The following is a 20,814-nucleotide window of genomic DNA, read 5'->3' as shown; positions in this document are numbered from 1 at the left end:
TTGGGAAGCTCTGGAAAAAAACGCAAAAAATCGGCAAAAAAAACGCTATAAAAACGCATGCGGATTTCCTGCAGAAAGTCCGATTTTCTTCAGGAAAATTCTGCAGACATTCCTGAACGTGTGCACATAGCCTTAATCTCCGACTCCAACTCTGACTCCGACTCCATAGCCCTGCCACTGACCTCATCAGTGAGTCACAAGGTTAGTGGGTGTCCTACTAGCGTAATAGGGAAGACACGGCTGAATGTTTTTGCAAAAACTCAGTTTAACGATCCACAGTCCCTTCCTTTCCAGTGTCGCTCGGGTCTCCCTACAGTCTCCGCATGGACTTGTGACTGTTTCAGTCAATCTCTGAACACAATAATCAAATGTCCCCTGCCGGTCTCTGTACTTCTTACTCCACCTGGACTGAGACGTGACCGCTGCCAGGGATGGTTTGCAGCAGTCGCGTGTCCATCCAGACAAAGCAGCAATTACAGAGACTGACAGGGGACATGGGGCTACTAAGAAAAAGTGATTGGCTGCAGCAGTCACGTTTCCTTCCAGGTGGATCAGGAAGTGCTAAACTGTCAGGGAGTGACAGCCTGGAAGTAAAAAGCTGGAAACATTGATTGAGACCTATACAATGCCTCATTGTCATTGAGGTGGGATGCACGTATTACCTTATTCAGAAGCCGGATATTCTGCCATTATTAGACATCACTGGAGGCCAAAACCGTCCAGCAAATTCTGCGCTAAATTGTCAGGACTTAATTCTGGGTGCATCATACTATAGAACAATGTAGAAAGCATTAGTGAGTTCATATCTGATTATGACTTTATTTTGTTTTTCCAGAGATTCTAAGCGGCCTAAATATTGCATTGAGCTGAGCACTCAGGTGGTGGGAATGGTCCGTGTCCAGAAGAATATCATAATTGGGACCTCCCAGGAGACGCTGCTTGGATACTCCCAAAAGGTGTGAGCACCAAAAACTACCCCTGCGACTGGTTTATACATGAGTGAGGGCTGCAAAAATGAAGGAACTGGCCACGGGTCTTCTGACATGAGCAACATCTTCATGTATGCCAAACAGGCTGTTGATTGAGTCAGGAGACGAGACTTTACATCGCAGACAGTATTTGTGAAACCAGCCGAAGTCTGTAAAGCCCAGACATATTTATATGGTTTGTGCAATACAACATTGTGGTAGACTCATAGATAACCCTGGATAATCTCGCTTGTGATAGGGAAAGCGGCTTTGGAAGGTTATATTGCCGGCCTCCATTATGACGATGGCGTTACTGGAGCAGAAGTCGCGTAGCATTCAAGCAGTTCTGGTGGGATTAAAGAACCTGGAAGTGCACCTGTATCGAGATAAGAATCTGCTGAGTATCATATCAACCCCAGTAAGTTGGTGTCTGAGTTCATATTTTGCTGTAGCTAGAGACTTGAGAACCAGGGCTGTGGAGTCGGTAAGCCAAACCTCCGACGCTTCAATTTCCATGACTCCAACTCCACCAAAATGGGCTCCGACTCCGACTCCACAGCCCTGTTGAGAAGTATATGTTTTAGATATTCTCCTACAATAAAAGTCACTACAGGTATCGGGTAGGTGTGTCTGCACTTGTCTTTATGTGATTTATCCAATATTAGTGGTTTAGTAATGTGGAATGTCCCTTTTAAATGAGAAGTTCTCATTTCTTTACCATAAACATCAGTGATACATATAACAGGAGTAGATGATAAAGTTCTCTTTGTCTCACAGGACATAGTGACCAGTCTTTGCTTTGGAAGATACGGAAGAGAGGATGATACTCTGATTATGACCACCAGAGGTAGTGCCTTTCACATTTGCAATAACAATTATTAGAGTTGGTGCAAGTCGATTGTCCCAGTCCATCGGCCGCGGCACTAAGCTGCTGGATGGGAGCTGAAGAACCTCCTCTTGTCTTATGGCATCCACACCTCTTCTTTTGATTAGCCAGCCTGGTGCAATGTTGTATAACGACTCTGTACCTCCAGGCCGGCTAATCAAAAGAAGAGCTGCAGTTACCATCAGACAAGAGGCGGTTCTCCCATCCAACGGTGAGAGATCATAGCCATGGCCGATAGATGTGCTAATCCATTGGAACCAATTCTACTTATTCTTTTTACTGAGCTAAATCTTGTCAGATCTCTATTTTTTCCCCGATACCCTTAGGAGGAGGTCTTATTATTAAGATTTTGAAGAGGACGGCTCACTTTGAAGATAAGGATACAACACCTGGCCCCCCTACTGGACAAAGCATCAAGCTCAACGTCCCTAAGAAAACCAAACTTTATGTAGACCAGACCCTGCGTGAGAGAGAGAACGCTGTGGGTAAGCTGAATGATGACCTGCGCTATATACTGTAGGTAGAGTATACATTTATTATCTTCTCGGATGTGTGCATCATTTCGGTCATAATGAACTGAGACTGTATTACCCCTGCAATGCCAGAAAATAGCAATCCGGCAATCGTGGACTGTCATGATTGTACCTTTTCTCCCCAGCAATGCACCGTGTTTTCCAAATGGATCTGTACCGCCTCCGACTTAGTGCTGCCCGAGCTTACGTGAAGGCCCTGGATGCCAGTCTTACTCCAGTGTCCTCCACAATGCAAGAACCGCTTACTCTAAATGCTGCTGTGAGTACATGAAGCCTTCAGGTCGGTGTTAGATTTTTCTATATGAAACATGGATCGTGGTGACATCGCAGTGTCCATCCTTATATACAGTACACCTACAAAGTGCTGCAATACAAGCAGTTGTCTGTGTTTCACATACATGATGTTTACACTGTATATTAACAGAGGGATGCCAGTCAGTGCTGAGGGTGTGGTTGGACTAGGAGGCACGAGACACCTAGTCCTGTAGTGATAATATCCTGCTGATAAAACACTGATTATATTGAAACAGCAAAACACAGCCTAGTAGGTGACACATCACTGCAATCAGGGTCTCTGCCCCTACATCATGCTGCTGTCAGATTACATAGCTAAACCTTTTTTACAGATTCCCTTTAACTAAAATTAGATGATGGATCTTTATATTTTTTTATTGTAGGGGTTCTTTTTTCATTCTATTTTTTGTACATAATTATCGGGACCACCATCTTGGCGAAGTTGCTGTTAAAGGGGTTATCCAATATTTTTTTTTTCACTTGCTAGAAAGTAGTGTATGGATTAAAATGACAAATAAAACACCTTCTACTCCCCTTTTAAATTGTCCAAAACTTTTTTAGTCTCTCTTGATGTTCTCTAATGATGGCATACTAACAACCCGCAGGTGACTGCTGCAGCCAATCACTGGCACCAATTTCATTATCGCCACTGAGGCCAGTGCTTGGCTACAACCATCACGTAATTGCTGAACTGCTGTGCTAGACCAGTTGGACCACCGGAGGAGGGGAATATTTAGCACTTAAAAAGTCATGGACATCCCCCAAGAGATATGCCTTAGGGTGTGTGTCCACGTTCAGGATTGCATCAGGATTTGGTCAGGATTTTTCATCAGTATTTGTAAGCCAAAACCAGGAGTGGGTGATAAATGCAGAAGTGGAGCATATGTTTGTTATACTTTTCCTCTAATTGTTCCACTCCTGGTTTTGGCTTACAAATACTGATGAAAAATCCTGACCAAATCCTGATGCAATCCTGAACGTGGACACATACCCTTACAGCAGCCACATGGATTTTCTGAACTTGTAGCTTAAGGCTATGTGCACACGTTGTGGATTTTGCTGCAGATCTGCAGCTGCGGGTCCACAGCAGCTTTCCATGCGTTTACAGTACAATGTAAACCTATGGAAAACGCAATCCGCAGTGCCCATGCTGCGGAAAAAAACGGCAGGAAACACTGCGGGTTACACGGAGGCACAAGGTCCAATTCATCATAGAACTAATATATAACTTAAATAACTAAAATAAAAGACACAGACAAATTCATTGGATAAAATAGGCCGCGATATTTATTAAGGGTTACCAATAACAACTACTTTAATAACCAATTAAAATCAAATGCTTAAATCCATTAAGAATTCATAAATAAATAAATAATAATCAAATAATTTATATGACCTTCAAAAAGAACCAAGTCCACCCAGCATTAGCTGGGCGACTATACCTTCTAACAAATATCGCGACGGGAATTTTTTTTTTTTTTTTTTACATTTATTAGGGAGGGAGGGGCACTTTTCTTGCTTGCTGCGCACGAACTGACTGGATTGCGCAGAAGAAGGGCCTTATATACCTCTGATTTTCCCGCTCTTTTCAGTCCTGAGCCAATCAAATCAGCGTTTTTTCCCGCTCAAACCAACGGCCCCTTCTTCTCGCATTTTCTCCTGGCAGTTGCTGGTGACCTGTAAAGGACTTCAAAGCTAGGTAACTACCATTTAAATCACAGCACTAATAGAGAAGGGGGGAGAGTGGGAGAGACCAATATAGAGGAACAAAAGGGGGGGGGAAGGAGTACGAGAAATAGCCATTAATGAATGGGCCTGTGTCCCCCTAGCTAAGCGCTTTGGGGGGCCTTTCATTCCGCAGCATGTCAATTTGTTGTGCGGATTCCGCAGCGGTTTACACCTGCTCCATAATAGAAAACCGCAGGTGGAATCCGCACCAAAAAGGCATTAAATCCGCAGGTAAAATGCAGTGCCTTTTACTTGCGGATTTCTCAAATCCGCTGCAGAAAAATCCGCAGAGCTCAAAACTACATGTGCACCTAAAGGTTTTCATTGACCTCTATTGGAGAGTTTTCCTGGTGTGCTCAGTAATTTCTACAGGGGTCATTTTGGGGGGGAGCTGTAAGTGACAAAACCCATTACTCACATCAGTTTTTCTCCTACGAGAGCTTTATCACAAATGGCACTTGTACTCACATGTCGGTGATTTTTCGTTCCTCGCAAAATCTTGGAGACATGTCCAGTCTTTATGTGACTGTTACTAATGGTTTCTTTCCCAGGTACAAGGAATTGGTCCCCGCTTCAAAATAATCCTGAATTTACAGAACACATCAGTGAGTCGGCCTTCCATGCAGCTTCTGATTAGCTTCCTATATGACAAACAGCTTTACCAGCTCAGACCGGCGTTCTTTAAGGTATCTCAACACCTTGTGCTATTGTGCATGATGGGATGGGTCTCTAGTGTGTAGGTTATCCCTTTACTTACAGATTTATGACTTTTAGGCAACCAACTTATTTTAGTGCGTCTTCTTTTGACATTGGTACAGGAAGATTCTGGGCCGACTATTAATCTGCAATGGTGATGGTCATCAGTTCCTACCTGGTGCCCAGCAGACATGGCAGCAATATCTGATCTATCAATTATTAACCTTTAGCTTTGTGCATATAATAGCTAGACATAGCAGCCACCTGAATGGTCAGGCGAACCATCGTTTAGCCGACGGGTATATAAAATGAATGGGCATCTTCAGATGTGATGGCTGGAGAAATGACCAATGCCTCATCATTAGTCCAGTGGCCACATAGGAACTCTGACAGCCAGACCACAGTCCTGTGCACTACCCACTACCTTCCACCATCGTGGACAATTCGTCTGGTTAGTAGGTTCGAACAACATAGGTGTAGGACCTACAAATCAGAAAAGGTTCCCAGGCTGCAGGAAGGTAGTAGGAAGTGCACTGGACTCTGGTCCCACTGCCGCGGAGTTCCGACCTGGCCACTGGACCAGGGTACTGCAAATTGTTTTGCTTTGCTCTGTTAGTACCATATCTGATTATTCAAAGTGTATAATCTCATAATGACACAGGAAAGATCTATATCTTTGTACCGTGTTAGCCAGTAGATAGATCTCATAGGTCTCTAGTAGATTAATCTCATAATGAATAGTTTAAAACTGGCCTCCAGAAAAAAGCCGAAAACTCAAAAAGAAAAGAGAGGTGAAAAAGAAGGTACTGAAGGGAAAAAAGGACGGTGTTAGAGATATAGGGCCTCTAATTGGGCAGAGTAGGGGATCGAATACTGAAGGCTTTTTTTGAATGATCTACAGGTACCATATTTCTAGGAAAGCATCATTATCATCATGTTCCTCAACAAGCAGCTCCTCAATATGCATAATATCATGTCAGTGAACAGGGCATAGGGAGAGGATACTGCAGGGTTAATAATATCCTAACTGCAGTCAATCAAGGAGCCTTTCCCAAACCAGCAATGAGCCAGCCAAAGAGACCAGATGGAAAAGCTGGGTTGTGGGAGATCGGGGGTGTAGGGTCAGGTCTAGAAGAGATATGGTGGTCCGGCAGCAATGAAGACGCAAACCTCCATAGTAGCCCTACCCTGCTGACTAATCCAGGGAACCATCACAAGATCATTGACTTCATAGTATATAACTTATGTGATTAGTGTGTATGTTCACTGACTAGTGCTTCCTGTATAGTATATGTCACCTAGCTCGTCTGGCTTAAAATCCCTTTTAGCACCCTTTAATTAATGATGATGTCTCCATTTATCTTGGCTCATGGATTTTTATTTTTTTAGGTTCCCCTTCTGGTTCCTGGGTTGAATTATCCTATTGAGACATTTGTGGATTGTTGTACCGACAAAGGGATTTCCGATGTAATTAAGGTAGAAATCCTCTGTATTCGGCTCGGTGGGGAGGCTGCAGGATGAGAAGTATTGCTGAAATCTCTATATATTGGCGTTTTCCGCTCTCTAAATACAGCTGGCAAAGTAAATAATGCCTGTATACACTTGAGTTTCCCTTGCTGCCAAACCAACACCAACCATTATCGGCCATCGCCAAGAGGCCATTTGTCACTTGCCTCCGTCATTCTTTTTTTTAAACAATACCTTTTTATTGAAGGTTTTAAGTAGATTACAAATATAGTACAAAACAAAATATAGCTATACAGACAACTAAAATGAGCTGTAGAGGGGACAAACGCATGGTAAGGTGAGGGGTGGGGAATTGGGTAAGGCCCGAGGAGGAAACCAAATGATCCTTCCAGTTGAAGGTCGTTCATGAAGAATCACGATTTGTAGAAACCTTTAAGCATAGTGGGACTATGGCAGAGGGGGTATGGTTGGATCGCTCAGAGTAGCCACATTTTCTCAAGTCTATGTACGTTGGCTGGGAGTATAGCTGATAGCTTTTCGTTAATCATATACCAAGAAAGACGTTTTTCTCCTTCGCCTCATTGGGGGACACTGTGGGTGTATGCTTCTGCCGCCAGGAGGCTGACACTAAGTAAACATAAAAAAAAAGTTAGCTCCTGCTCCATCGTATACACCCTGACACTGGCTACCCGACAATCCAGTTCATGCTTAGTGTCTGAAGGAGGCACACGTCTGGGTCCAGATCCTATGGACCCTTGTTTTAACAGCTTACGGATTTTGAGGGGCGATGGTCCCTTCTGAGGGTCCGATCTCCCCAAATCAGCAACGGGTAAGCACGTGCGACCTTGTCTCCACGTATCCTTTCCCGCTACGTGGGATTGCATGCCAGACTCAGCCCTGACCACCCTAGGGTATGATAGACCTTAGGCTGTACAGGTGCCCGCAGTTGTCTGTGCATACCCTCCTCCCGGGCTTCCTACACCTAGGTTTTTACCACGGTGATAGAGGGGTGGCAGATGGTCCCTCTCCTAATCTGTACATGGAGTAAGGGTTCCTGCTCCGTTAATTATTCGGCCCCCTGATATTCTTAGGCTGCACGCTGCTCTTTCATAAGAGTACAGCCTGCAAACAGAGGGGGCAGAAGAAGAGGGGGCTCCTGGTCAACGCGCGTTACCTTAGGGTCTTTTATTTCGACGGCGCCGTACTGGGCCGGCTGCCGCCAGGAACGGCGTCACGTCCCCCATGACACTCAGAGCTCCGGCGGCTCCCGGCACTTGTCGGCGCTGCAGCGCCTATGTGGTCGATGCCGCAGTCAGGCCCCGGCTTCTCCAGAAGCCCAAGTTCCGGCCTGGTGTCCCGGGTGCATTTCCGGGTTAGTCAGGCCTGCTTCCATTCAGGGCAGGCCGCGCCGTTAGGCCCCGCCCCGCCGTATTATTCACTTCCGGTTTCGTCGCCGGTGGGTTGGAGAGTCTGGGGAAAAAATCCAGACACCGGCTCCGGTCTGCAGCAGGCCATATGGCGCCACAATCCCGGCGGTTCCGCCCCCGGAGGGTAGCTGGGATAAAAGGACACTGTTTCTTTCTCCATGTGGTGTCAGTTCCTACATTGTACGGGTGGGGACACAGGACTGGGGTAAGTGCTTCTACCCTCCAGCCTGACAACAGAAGCGTCGTTTTTTCTCCCAGTATTTTTCTGGGTTAAGCATATCAGTCACTATGTCTAGAAAAGTTAAGACTCACAAGGTTCTATATACCAATGTATAAAGTGGTACACTGGCGCTACACTATTAAGAAGACACTAAAGCAATCGCTGCTGCTGGTGATCAGGCAGGGTCTGTGTAAACCCCTGCTAAGTAGAGAAGTATAAAACTAAATGAAAGTTATCACCTGCGCTAAAAGGATGCGTTGGGAAATAGAATCAATATATGGACACAAGGGAAAAAAGTTGTGCAGATACAATAATTTAGAAAGTCATGCCGTTAGCCATAATAATCACTGCATTAGCACTTACTAAAATAGGGCTGTAGCCGCGCCGCAGCGTAGCTGTAACTTTACCGGTGAAGTGTCCAGTGATTGGTCCCGGAATCAGGTCCGCTGGATGGGTATACGCTGGTCACAGGGAATTCGAACAAGCCGCCAGCCTCTAGCGTGCCCCGGCCGGAAGCAACGCCGAAGCAGTGGCGGAGCGTGGAAAGGGCGTAGCTAAGGTGTGACGTCACACAAGGAGTAAGGACGGGGAGCGTGCAGGGACATAAACCAACGCGTTTCGAAGGATGAATACCTTCTTCGTCAGGCGTGAATTCCCTGTGACCAGCGTATACCCATCCAGCGGACCTGATTCCGGGACCAATCACTGGACACTTCACCGGTAAAGTTACAGCTACGCTGCGGCGCGGCTACAGCCCTATTTTAGTAAGTGCTAATGCAGTGATTATTATGGCTAACGGCATGACTTTCTAAATTATTGTATCTGCACAACTTTTTTCCCTTGTGTCCATATATTGATTCTATTTCCCAACGCATCCTTTTAGCGCAGGTGATAACTTTCATTTAGGTTCTATATACCGCTTGTGCAGCCTGTCATTCTGCCTTCCCGCATGCCCAGGTTATTCGCCTCTGCGAGGCCTGTGACTCCGAACGCGCCCAGGAGCCCCCCCCCCCCCTCCCCCCTGCGAAATCCCCAGCTATCCCTCCGGCAATTATCCCTTCCCCTCAGGCGGAGACTGGGGTAGTTCCACCAGAATGGGTTACGTCATTGTCCCAATCTATGGCCTCGCTAACTGAAGCAATCAAGTCCCTTCAGGCCCCCACGGTCAGAAACAGCAGTCCATCCGTCTTGGAAAGAGCTTCGGGCTCCCTGGAGCCTTCAGGCTGCAGGGGCCGCGCTCACACGAGGCAGTCACGGGGAAAGCGAGTTCACACACCGTCGTCCGGGCCATCAGGTGCTTCTGCATCCTGGAGCTCCGTATCACGCTCTCCCTCCCCTGCCGAGAGCGGGGAACTTGAGACAGACTATGATTCAGAAGGGTCCCTTAATTTGGAAACCCCGGGGTTTCAGGAGTCTATTGATAGTCTGATTGAGGCTGTCCACCAGTCCCTGGGGATAGAAGACGAGCCCGCTTCTTCTGCGGATCACAAAGTTTCATTTAAACGGGCCAAACGGGCTCATAAGGTTTTTTCCTCTCACCCTGAGTTTGAGGACTTGATTCGGCGAAATCGGGAGCACCCGGACAAACGTTTTTCAGGGCAAAGAGCCTTGAAGTCTAGGTACCCCTTTTCTCCTGAGCATTGCAGCAAATGGGCAGAGTCTCCTTCAGTAGATCCCCCGGTATCTCGTTTAGCGTCTAATACTCTATTACCCCTCCCTAATGGCTCGTCTATTAAGGACCCTACGGATCGTCTTATTGAAAGTTTGACCCGTTCCGTGTTTGAGGCTTCAAGTTCAGCCCTTTTTCCCTCGTTTGCAGCAACTTGGGTTGCTAAAGCAATGATGTCTTGGTCAGAGTCCCTAACAAAGGCTCTTCAAGAAAGGGATTTGCCAGCAGAGTTGGCAGAAATGTCAACTCAGATAGCGCTTGCTGGAAGCTATCTGATTAATGCTGCCTTAGATGCGGCGGACTGTGCCTCATCGGCAGCGGCAAATGCAATTGCCATTAGAAGGGCGCTCTGGTTAAGAACATGGCGGGCAGACTCTACCTCTAAGAAGTCTCTTACAACCCTACCATATCAGGGAGGTCGCTTATTCGGAGAGAAGCTGGATCAGCTTATTTCTGATTCTACAGGAGGGAAAAGCAAGTTCCTTCCACAGCAAAGGATGAGACAGCCTTTTCGTCGCCAATTCCAGGCCCCTTTCAGACCCTTTCGCATTTCTAGGTGGACCCTGGCTCCAGGCGCCGCTGCGCAGGGCCGGCCCAATCAGGATCGAGACAATCGGACCTCCTATTCAGCCAACCAGGAGGGAAGGATGCGTGCCCAGTCAACTAGGTCCAGAGGGTCTAGGACTCAAAGGTTTTCGGCCAAATGACTGGAGGCCTTCTCGGTGTGCCACCAGCAGAGTAGGCGGACGTCTACTTTTGTTTCACCAGGTCTGGCTCCATTTTATCCAAGACCGGTGGGTAGGAGAGCTCGTTTCTTCAGGATACAAGATCGAGCTGGTTGGTCACCCTCCTCGCCGGTTCTTCCCGTCGCGTCTTCCCAGGTCCGAGTCCCACCGTCAAGACCTGTTCAAATCTATAGAGTCTCTTCGTTGCAGCGGGGTAATCACTCCTGTTCCAAGGGAAGAAAGGTTTCAGGGGTTTTATTCCAACCTGTTTATAGTGCCCAAAAAAGACGGAACAGTAAGGCCCATTCTGGATCTGAAACGCCTAAACAAGTTTGTCAACATCCGTCACTTTCGGATGGAATCTCTCCGATCCGTTATTGCCTCAATGGAAAAGGGAGAGTTCTTGGCTTCAATAGACATTCAGGATGCCTATCTGCATATTCCATTTTTCCTTCCCATCAAAGATTTCTCCGGTTCGCTCTAAACAACTCGCACTATCAGTTCACGGCTTTACCCTTCGGGCTGGCCTCCGCCCCCAGGGTGTTTACAAAGGTTATGTCAACAGTGGTGTCCATTCTGCACTCCCGAGGCATAGTAGTCATGCTTTACTTAGACGATCTTCTTATCAAAGGGCCGACCTTTCAGGCTTGCAAAGAAAATGTCAGCATTACTCTAGACACCCTGTCTCGTCTGGGTTGGTTAGTGAATTTAAGAAAGTGATCCCTAGTACCATCTCGGAGAATTTCATTTCTAGGAATGATTTTTGATACCTCCCGAGCCCTGTCAATTCTTCCACAGGACAAGGTCCTAGACCTTCGACGGGAAGTGAGAAATCTTCAACAACCATGCCTTCATACGATCCGGTCCTGCATGAGGGTCTTAGGAAAGATGGTGGCAACTATAGAAGTAGTGCCGTTTGCTCAGCTTCACCTCCGACCTCTTCAACATGCAGTCTTAGCAGTGTGGGACGGGAGCCCATTCTCCCTCGTCCACAGATTTCGGCTGTCTCCCCAGGTCAGGCAGGCCCTTACATGGTGGTTAAACAGCTCGTCCCTACTGAAGAGGAAACCCTTTCCTCCAACCAACTGGCTAGTGGTTACAACAGATGCCAGTCGCCTAGGTTGGGGAGCGGTGTTTTTTCACCACACTGCTCAGGGGCGCTGGTCTCCTCGGGAAGCAGATCTTCATATCAATCTCTTGGAGATTCGGGCTATTCGGCTAGCTTTACAGTATTTCCATCATCTCCTGGCGGGTCGCCCTGTCCGGATTCAATCGGACAATGCCACAGCCGTGGCCTACATAAATCACCAGGGGGGCACCCGCAGCAAAGCAGCCTTAAAGGAAGTGAAACAATTTCTGCTTTGGGCCGAGAAGAATCACTCGGTGATTTCAGCAGCCCACATTCCGGGCGAGGAGAACTGAGCGGCAGATTTCCTCAGTCGACAGGGTCTAGCATCCGGCGAATGGTCTCTCCATTCCGAAGTATTTCAGCAAATATGTCGCTTATGGGGGACTCCGGACGTGGATCTCATGGCGTCCAGGGGGAATGCCAAGGTTCCCAGCTTTGTAGCCCGGTATCGAGATCCACAGGCAATCGCCGTGGATGCGCTAGTTCTGACTTGGAGCCAGTTTCGTCCCTCTTATCTGTTTCCTCCTCTGGCATTACTCCCGAGGGTAATCCGGAAAATCAAGTCAGAGAGAGTTCCGGCTATTCTGATCGCCCGGATTGGCCACGACGGACCTGGTACGCAGACCTAGTTCAGCTTCTCGCCGGAGATCCATGGCGTCTTCCCGATCGTCCGGACCTTCTATCTCAAGGGCCGATTTACCACCAGAACTCAGGGGTCCTACGTTTGACGGCTTGGCCGTTGAATCTTGGGTTTTAGCTCAAGCTGGGTTCTCCCAAGAGGTGGCAGGTACCATGATCAGGGCACGTAAAACTGTTTCTGCGCGGATTTACTATCGCACTTGGAAGGTTTTTCTTTCTTGGTGCAGAGGGCGCGGGCTGCCTCCTCTGCGTTTTTCCGTCCCAAGTATTCTTGCTTTTCTCCAGGTAGGCCTGGACTCAGGACTGGCTCCAAGTACTCTTAAAAGGCAAATTTCAGCCTTGTCGGTTTTTTTTCAGCGCAAGATTGCTACTAATCGACAGGTAAGGACCTTTTTTCAAGGAGTCGCTCATAAGGTTCCTCCTTATAAGTCTCCTTTGGAGGCTTGGGACCTTAATTTGTTCTTAAGAGCTTTACAGGAGGTTCCTTTTGAGCCTCTTCAAGACATTTCTTTGACTTTGCTCTCCTGGAAAGCCGTATTCCTGGTGGCCATAACTTCCATCAGGCGGGTATCAGAGCTGGCAGCCCTTTCCTGTCGTGCCCCTTTTTTTACGGTTTCACCAGGATAAGGTTGTGCTCAGACCAGCTCCTTCCTTTTTACCTAAGGTTGTTTCCTCGTTCCACATTAATGAGGATATAGTTCTACCATCTTTTTGCCCGGCGCCTACGCACCGTGTGGAAAAAGCTCTCCATACGTTGGACCTAGTGAGAGCGCTGAGGAGATACATATCTCGAACAGCTCCTTTTCGTCAAACTGGTGCTCTGTTTGTCCTCCCGGAAGGTCGCAGGAAGGGATTCGCGGCTTCGAAATCTACCCTGGCCAGGTGGATACGTGCAGCCATTCAGGAGGCCTGTCGTGCCAAGGGCATAGTGGTTCCGGCCAGAATCAAAGCCCACTCCACTAGAGCTGTGGGGGCTTCCTGGGCGATTCGGCATCAGGCCTCAGCAGAGCAGGTTTGCAAAGTTGCAACTGGTCTAATTTGCATACTTTTGCCAAACATTACAATGTCCACTCCCAGATCTCTGCAGATGCAAGTCTGGGTAGAAGGATTCTTCAGGCAGCAGTAACGCATTTGTAAACGACAGCTGCTTGGATAATTTAATGGTAAGTTATTTCCCCACCCAGGGACTGCTTTAGGACATCCCACAGTCCTGTGTCCCCCAATGAGGCGAAGGAGAAATAGGGATTTTTGTGTTACTCACCGTAAAATCCTTTTCTCCGAGACGCTCATTGGGGGACACCGCTCCCACCCTGATAGTCTGATGGCTACTGTTTTCTTGTATCTGATATTATCAGTTAGTGAGGTCTTTTTTCTAGACATTAGTTTTCTGTATTTATGCTGATAATATTTTTTTCTGGTTCTCCTACTGCTTTTTGCACCGAACTGGATTCTCTGGTAGCCAGTGTCAGAATGTATACGATGGAGGAGGAGCTAAACTTTTTTTAATGTTTACTTAGTGTCAGCCTCCTGGCGACAGAAGCATACACCCACAGTCCTGTGTCCCCCAATGAGCGTCTCGGAGAAAAGGATTTTACGGTGAGTAACACAAAAATCCCTATTTTGACATCGTCGAGGTCTAGACCTGTTTTTTCCCATGCTGAGCCTATAGTTTGTTTGGTCACTAAGAAAATAAATGAAACAATAGCATGCAAGTGTTTAGGGATATTAAGAATTTGACTTTCCAGCGTTTTTTTTAAGGTTATGATCAGTAACTATAAGGATAAGGACTGTACGCAAGGCAAATTTTATTTTTGTAACTCGGGAAGCCGCCCTTCCAGGTATTGATTAGATGTTGGGTTATTTTAAAGTGATTGGTTGGGAGTGAGACTGGGAGGACTCGGAATAAATAGAATAGTTTGGGGAGCAACGTCAATTTAGGAGAACGTTTACAGCGTAGCCAGGAGAGCTGCAATTGTGCGGAGCGAACATAATATTTGGGAGTAATTAGCGGAAAAGACAGAATTCCTAGGTAGTCTAACTGATTGCCGACAATTTTTTTTAACTCAAGTAGATTTTTATTAAGAAAATCAGTACAATTTACATATTATATTCTTGTTTTCAATACAACTTTCCCCCCTAACCAAACCCCAGTATTCCCAATTTATCCCGCCCAAGAAGACAGCCCACCTCTTCCAATATCACAGCTATCAATAATACTGAATGGATATCGTCCCATGTAGGACCGCAGACTTCCTATTTTGTTCTTACCAAGACAGGCCCTTGAATCTCCCATCTCCCATCTGATTGCCGACAATTGAAAGGATACGTCTCGCTTAATCTATGAGACTGTGGTGGTGACTGGAAGATATACTCATACCCTGGGATTTTAATTTGTTAATCTCTAGGCCTGAAATTTGATCCAAGCTTTGTAGGGATTGGAGCAGAGCGGGCAGTGATGTATGACGGGCGGTAAGGAGAAGCAAAATATCGTCCGCAAACAAAAAGCCCATGGGAGATTGATGCAATTTCTGTGCCTTGGATGTGCGGATTGTGGTGAAGGCTAATTGCTAGGGCTTCTATTGCGAGTAGAAAAAGTAACGGGTGCCTCTTTTGATGGAGAAGGAGGCAGAGGAGAAGCCGTTGTAGGGGACTTGTGCTGAGGAGTAGCTATACAGGGCATAAATCCATGAAAGAAACTGGTCAGGAAAGTTCTATCTCTGTAACACTGCGAAGAAGAAGGTCTGTGAGACCAAGTCAAAAGCATTTGTTATAAAGTGATAAAAACCTACCTGCCAGGTTGCGTTGTTTACAGTGATGTAGGACATATGAGGGATGTAGGATGTATGAGGGATCTCAATCCTGAATTCAAGCGCTGTGCTAGAAATTGTGCTAAGAGTTTGAGGTCTATTAATTAGAGATATGGATCTATAACTTGACCGCAGTGTATGGTCTGAGTTCGGTTTGGGTATCGTAGACATGGCTGCTTTAAGGCTGCTGCTCCTGGTTTTTGTGAGTTAAAGTAACTGGTAAGATGGGGATAAGAGGGTAGATGTGATGCCAGTCTCGATGCGCAACTGTAACGTGAACGCGGGGATTGGAGACATTTTGGATGTTGGAGCGAGATTGAAGTTGCTTTTATTATGTAGGTCGCTGAACTATTCTTAGGACCAATGAAGAGTTTGGTCTGCGTTCTCAGAGAGGTAAAGGTCTAAATCGGTGCGTGTGTGAGGTCACAACATGTCCATGGGGAAGGAGCGTTCTTTATCTGGGACTCTAAGGCTGACCCCTGCCTTCCATGTCGGACATTCTAGCGAGTCTTTCTTTTTTCTTGCAAGCAGCTTGTTGAATGCAGAAGCCCCTGAGGACTGCGCTGTTGGCTTCCCAAAGAGAGATTGGTGAAGTGGCTGACTGTTGATTCAAGGAGAAGTAATCATCAAGATAGCTACATACTGTAGTCTTTGAGAGATTTCTGGGTAGGAAATCAGGGAGTCACTCAGAGCGCTTTTCGTGGGCGTGGATGCAGGGAGGAACAGGTCAAGAGAACTGGAGCGTGGTCGGACCTGGGAGTTGTGAGGAGACAAACGTTTCTCATATTGGGTATTAAGGCTGGATGAGCCAAAATGTGGTCTATTCAGGTGAAAGCTGAATTACGTGGAGAAAAATAGGTGTAATCTTTGACGGTTGGGTGTAATTCTCTCATTAAGTCTACCCAGTGATGGAGAGAAAGGTGTTTGTGGAAGGAGACCGTGTGTACTGGAAGCAGAGATGATGGGGAACTGGACAGTTTCTGGTTGGTAGACTTGTCTGGCTTGGGATTAAGTATGCAATGAGTCACCACAGAGCAGCGCGGTGCCTTGGGCATGTTCTCACACTAGGTCGAGTAGGTGGGATAGAAAGGTGGACTGGTGAGTGCTCGGGGCGTAGTAAGAAACGAAAGTCACCAATTCAGCTGAAATGGTTCCTGTTATCGGTAGGTAGCGGCCATCGATGTCTGCGACTTGGGATTTGAAGACAAAATAGACCGATTTCTTGAAGCAAATGGCTGCGTCTTTAGTTTTATTTGAAGCATTGGCGGTATGAAAAAGAGGGTAGGAAGGGGAGAAGGATTTTGGGTATGATGTTTTAGAGAAGTGTGTCTCTTGGTTTGTGAAAACAGCTCAATAAGAAAGGTAGCTTTCATAAGAAGAGTTCATGGGGAGGTGAAGAAGGGCTGGGTTGGCTTATCAAGTTATTGTCTTTCTGAAGCCTTAAGACAAACCTGGTGAAATTTGTGGACCGTGTATAACGGTATAAAGGATTGATTGAGCGGTGGTGCAAGCACCATCGCTAGAACTTTAGGATGTTATTGTGGAGCTACGTGGACGTGAGCTCGTCCAGGGTAGAGGATGATGTCGCAGTTGGACCTTCCTGTTTGCGTTTGCCTAGAGATCTGTTGCTGCGGTCCATCTCCGGACGCTTAGTAGGAACTAATTCTTGAAGAATATATAAAGAAGGAATAAGGAACTGGAGAAGTCAGCTCAGCATTTGCAGTCTCTTTCCAAGAAAGAGTTCACGCACGGAGCCACCTGGGCTTGGTCATGCAAGTTCCAAAGAATGAAGGAAAAAAAGGTACTCCAGCGTAGAAAAATATAAAACTTTGTCTTTTAATGGAAAAAAATCATAAAAACAGACATCATGCGGACAACATATAGATCCCAGAGAGCTACCCACCGACGCGTTTCGACACTCCGGTCTTAGTCATGGTGTTCTTGAAGAAGGGCTGTTGCAGTGGGCTGTAGGTCTGTTATTGTTTTGGGCAGACCTCTGATGTAGATATTGCTTCTGCGAGAGCGGTTTTCAAAGTCTTCCGGTTGTCGTTCAGGGAATAGATTTCTTCATGGACCATCTCTATTTCCTAATGTTGTGGGTGATGAGGGCTCAGGTGGTGGAGACAATTTTGTTCTGTAGGTCGGAAGGGCGGGATCACAATTCTCTTTTCTTTTAGATAGTTGTTGGTCAACTTGTCCGACATTTTGGACAGTTCAGGATGTAGAATGAACTGGAATTACGATAATAATAAGACCGTGTGGTCCATGGCTGGGTTGCAGGGGGTTCTGATGGTAGTCGCTGGAATCACTTCCGGATCTGGAGAATAGTCAGTAGATTCGACTGGAGAGTGCGGTCCAGAGGGCATCCTGTTCCTGAGGTCTGTGAGGTTTGGTTCATACGATTGAGGTTCATCAAAGCTTTTCTGCGAGACTTCGCATGAAGGCAGTTATGAGTTTATCTGTTAGTCCAGAGAATTAACCCAGCATCGAAAAAATGAATCCTTTTATGCGCCATGTTCATCAGGGTAAAAAGGAGGATGAGTTAAGTCCTAGTAAGAGTCCCGGGTTTTCATTCATGGAAGTTGGTGATGTATGGCTCGGCTGTAGGGTAGGTTAGAGGGTCCGTACTGGTATCGTGTCGGGTGGTACAGGGAAGCAGTGAGTGCAATTAATGGTTTTCGCGGCAGAATATGCAGTTGTAGCATATGGCCACTAGGTGACAGCAAAGTGCAGCAGGGGACTGATCAAGTAGAAAAATTAACACTTACAGTGCCAGTTGGTCCCAGGTCAAAATTATGTTAATGAGGAGTAGCAAGAAGAGACTATAGAGCCCCTATGTTCTGCAGATCAGAGGGGGGTCTTGCTGGACGGCTGCAGGGTCCCTGAGCTTCACCACTGCTGAGCCTCCTGATGCTGAGAGGCTGGAGGTGGGAGACTGTGGTAGAAATTCGGCTAGGGATCTAGTATGGAAACACATTGTCGAGGCCGAAAGCAAGTAGGAGACGTCCCTCCTGCAGTACTGAGCCCTTTATAGGTAAAATAAAGGCACCGGCTCCTCTATAGAAGAAACACGTCCTCTTCACTTAGTGGTGGAGACTTGTACCTGTTGATGGCGCACAATAGGTTCCTGTGTTTGTCAGATTGATATTATGGGGTAAACCTGATTCTGTTTTTGTAACTTTACGTATAATGTATTTGTCACCAGATTTCATAGTACAATCTGCATATATTACTAAAAAGATGTTGGACCTGGCAAGGCTGCTGTACTTACTTTGAAAATGAATGTCAGTATAATCCTTTTTCTTGCCTCATAATAAAATTAACATCTTATGAATCCAGCTCTAGCGCATTAGCGTTTCAGGAATGTACAGATATTTTGACAAGGATTTATAAAGGAAGTACACCAGCCCCATCCAGTCTAAGCAATATATTTAACAATGTTTTCAGTTTGCATTGTCAAATCGGATGACAGAATTGCTTTAAATGACTTGCATATTAATCATTCCATATTTCCTCTTTCCCTAGGTTTTTGTCCTCAAAGAAGGAAGAAGTACACCATTGCTTACAGCGCACATCAACATGCCGGTCAGCGAAGGGCTTATCGCTGGCTGATGGGAAGACCTCTACAGATCTATAGCCATCAATCACAGGACTTGAATTAAAAAATGAACCTTCAAGGACAATCTCTCTTTCTTTGAACTCTTAAAGGGCCCATTATTAAATACTGCATCCATTGTATGGATCATAAACAAATTGCAATGTATATGCTGTTAAAGAAAATGATTCAGTGAAAACGTTCTGGAATTAAAGGGAACCTGTCACCTGAATTTGGCGGGACCAGTTTTGGGTCATATGGGCGGGGTTTTCGGGTGTTTGATTCACCCTTTCCTTACCCGCTGGCTGCATGCTTTCCGCAATATTGGATTGAAGTTCATTCTCTGTCCTCCGGAGTACACGCCTGCGCAAGGCAATATTGCCTTGCGCTGGCGTGTACTCCGGAGGACAGAGAATGAACTTCAATCCAATATTGCGGCCAGCATGCAGCCAGCGGGTAAGGAAAGGGTGAATCAAACACCCGAAAACCCCGCCCATATGACCCAAAACTGGTCCCGCCAAATTCAGGTGACCGGTTGCCTTTTAACTTATAGTATGGCGCCACCTGGTGCTCAAAAGCAATATAGCAATTGGCAGGTTTGTTTTGAAGTATAAAGTTTAAGTGACAAATAATAAGACACTTTTGTTAAGAAAAAAAAGTGGGGGACTTAGCAGCAGAAATCTGTCTGGAGCAAACATGAATTTCAGATTCGGATGTATGGTCAGCCAGAAGATATATCACGTTTATCAAGAGACATGTGTCTCACAGGCTGTGTTCACATGCAGCTTTAAACCACAGTAGCTCTGTACCGCTGCAGTCTTTTCACCGTTTCTCTGCACAAATGGAGGAGATTAATTGAAAGCAGTACAAAAGAAAAAAATAAAGGCGTTACCCATAACCACCAGTCACAATCGTTTCTTCCTTTATTATGAGAGCTGTAAGGTACGTCCACATTTAGGGCCCGCTTCACCAAGACCGGTGTTATTCATGCCAGTCTTAACGAGGGGATGTACTGAAGTCAGATGCTCCTGATTTATGTGGAGATGCACGGCTTTCCATGAATCTAGAGAGTCTGACGAGTGGCATGCGCCTCCATATGCCACAGCAGAAATCTTACTCCAGTTAGGGACTAGAGTAAGACTTCTGGCGAAGTGAGCGCCACAGCTGGTAATGAATTAAATCGAGACGTGGTGACCCGATCCTGCTCCAGTTCTGCCCATTTTGGCGCAGCTGGTAAAAACTTGAGTGAAAACTCCAAAGAACTGAAGTTTGCAACTTTTCAAAGCTTTTATGTCAGAGTTCTGGAGTTTAAAGCTTGAGTCTTTTTTGCAGATTTTTTTTTTTTTTTTTAGCAGAAACTCCCAAGTTTTTAAGGAGGATTTGGAGATTTTTTGCAGAGTTTCTGCTCCCACAAACTCCATCTTTACATAGCCGTGGTTTGGTCACTATGGGGAACTATTCTACTCCATGTGTTAATTCTCCCCCAAGGTCTATTCCCAAAATACAGAATATTCTGTATATATATTTGTGTAGGATATTTACAATATGATTATTATGTTTGGAAATCTATTCTAATATGTAATAAAGAACATGTCAACTTTAAACTCCACTGATTCTTTCCTATCGTCCCGCACACAATGCCTCGTCTGAGGATTTCGGTGGTCCTGGCTGCAATGTCATGATCAATTTATAGTCCATTTCACTTGCCTCCAGCCCGACTCCATGAGATAGGATGTTATTATAAAGACTCCTGCACCATTAGGTCAAGAACAATTAAATAAAGACGATAAGACAAGCTTAAGGGCACAAAAAAAGTGTGTGCACCCTTCCTGATTTCCTATTCTTTTGCTTGTCTGTCACACTTAAATGTTTCAGATCACCAAATTTAAATATTTTTTCATTTTTAGTCTTTTTTTTTATTTCCTCAAGCGGTTTGTGAAGATTTTGGAAGAGCTTTTTTGTCCTGATTTGTTTATGATTCTGACTATGCCTAGTTTGGAGTGGATTCCATCAGTAGCCCCTTCAAATAAA

The 20,814-nt window shown here is 46.0% G+C and overlaps 1 protein-coding gene across 1 annotated transcript in view; it reads left to right on the top strand.

Moving 5' to 3' along the window:
* The window catches only part of BBS1 (Bardet-Biedl syndrome 1), a 45,961-nt gene extending 25,574 nt beyond the window's left edge, over window positions 1-20,387 (top strand). The window contains exons 10-18 of the mRNA XM_077287433.1: window positions 836-956; window positions 1,228-1,386; window positions 1,746-1,815; window positions 2,181-2,339; window positions 2,513-2,646; window positions 4,961-5,095; window positions 6,495-6,581; window positions 18,714-19,019; window positions 19,311-20,387. Coding sequence (XP_077143548.1) covers window positions 836-956; window positions 1,228-1,386; window positions 1,746-1,815; window positions 2,181-2,339; window positions 2,513-2,646; window positions 4,961-5,095; window positions 6,495-6,581; window positions 18,714-18,800 — 952 coding nt within the window. The 3' untranslated portion in view covers window positions 18,801-19,019; window positions 19,311-20,387. The remainder of the gene's footprint in view (window positions 1-835; window positions 957-1,227; window positions 1,387-1,745; window positions 1,816-2,180; window positions 2,340-2,512; window positions 2,647-4,960; window positions 5,096-6,494; window positions 6,582-18,713; window positions 19,020-19,310) is intronic.
* Window positions 20,388-20,814: the final 427 nt, after the last annotated feature.

Source organism: Ranitomeya variabilis, chromosome 2 (genome assembly GCF_051348905.1).
Source record: "Ranitomeya variabilis isolate aRanVar5 chromosome 2, aRanVar5.hap1, whole genome shotgun sequence".
In the NCBI taxonomy this organism is placed as follows: Eukaryota; Metazoa; Chordata; class Amphibia; order Anura; family Dendrobatidae; genus Ranitomeya; species Ranitomeya variabilis.
Note: the sequence above shows the minus strand (reverse complement) of the source record. Positions and strands in the feature narration are given on the sequence as shown.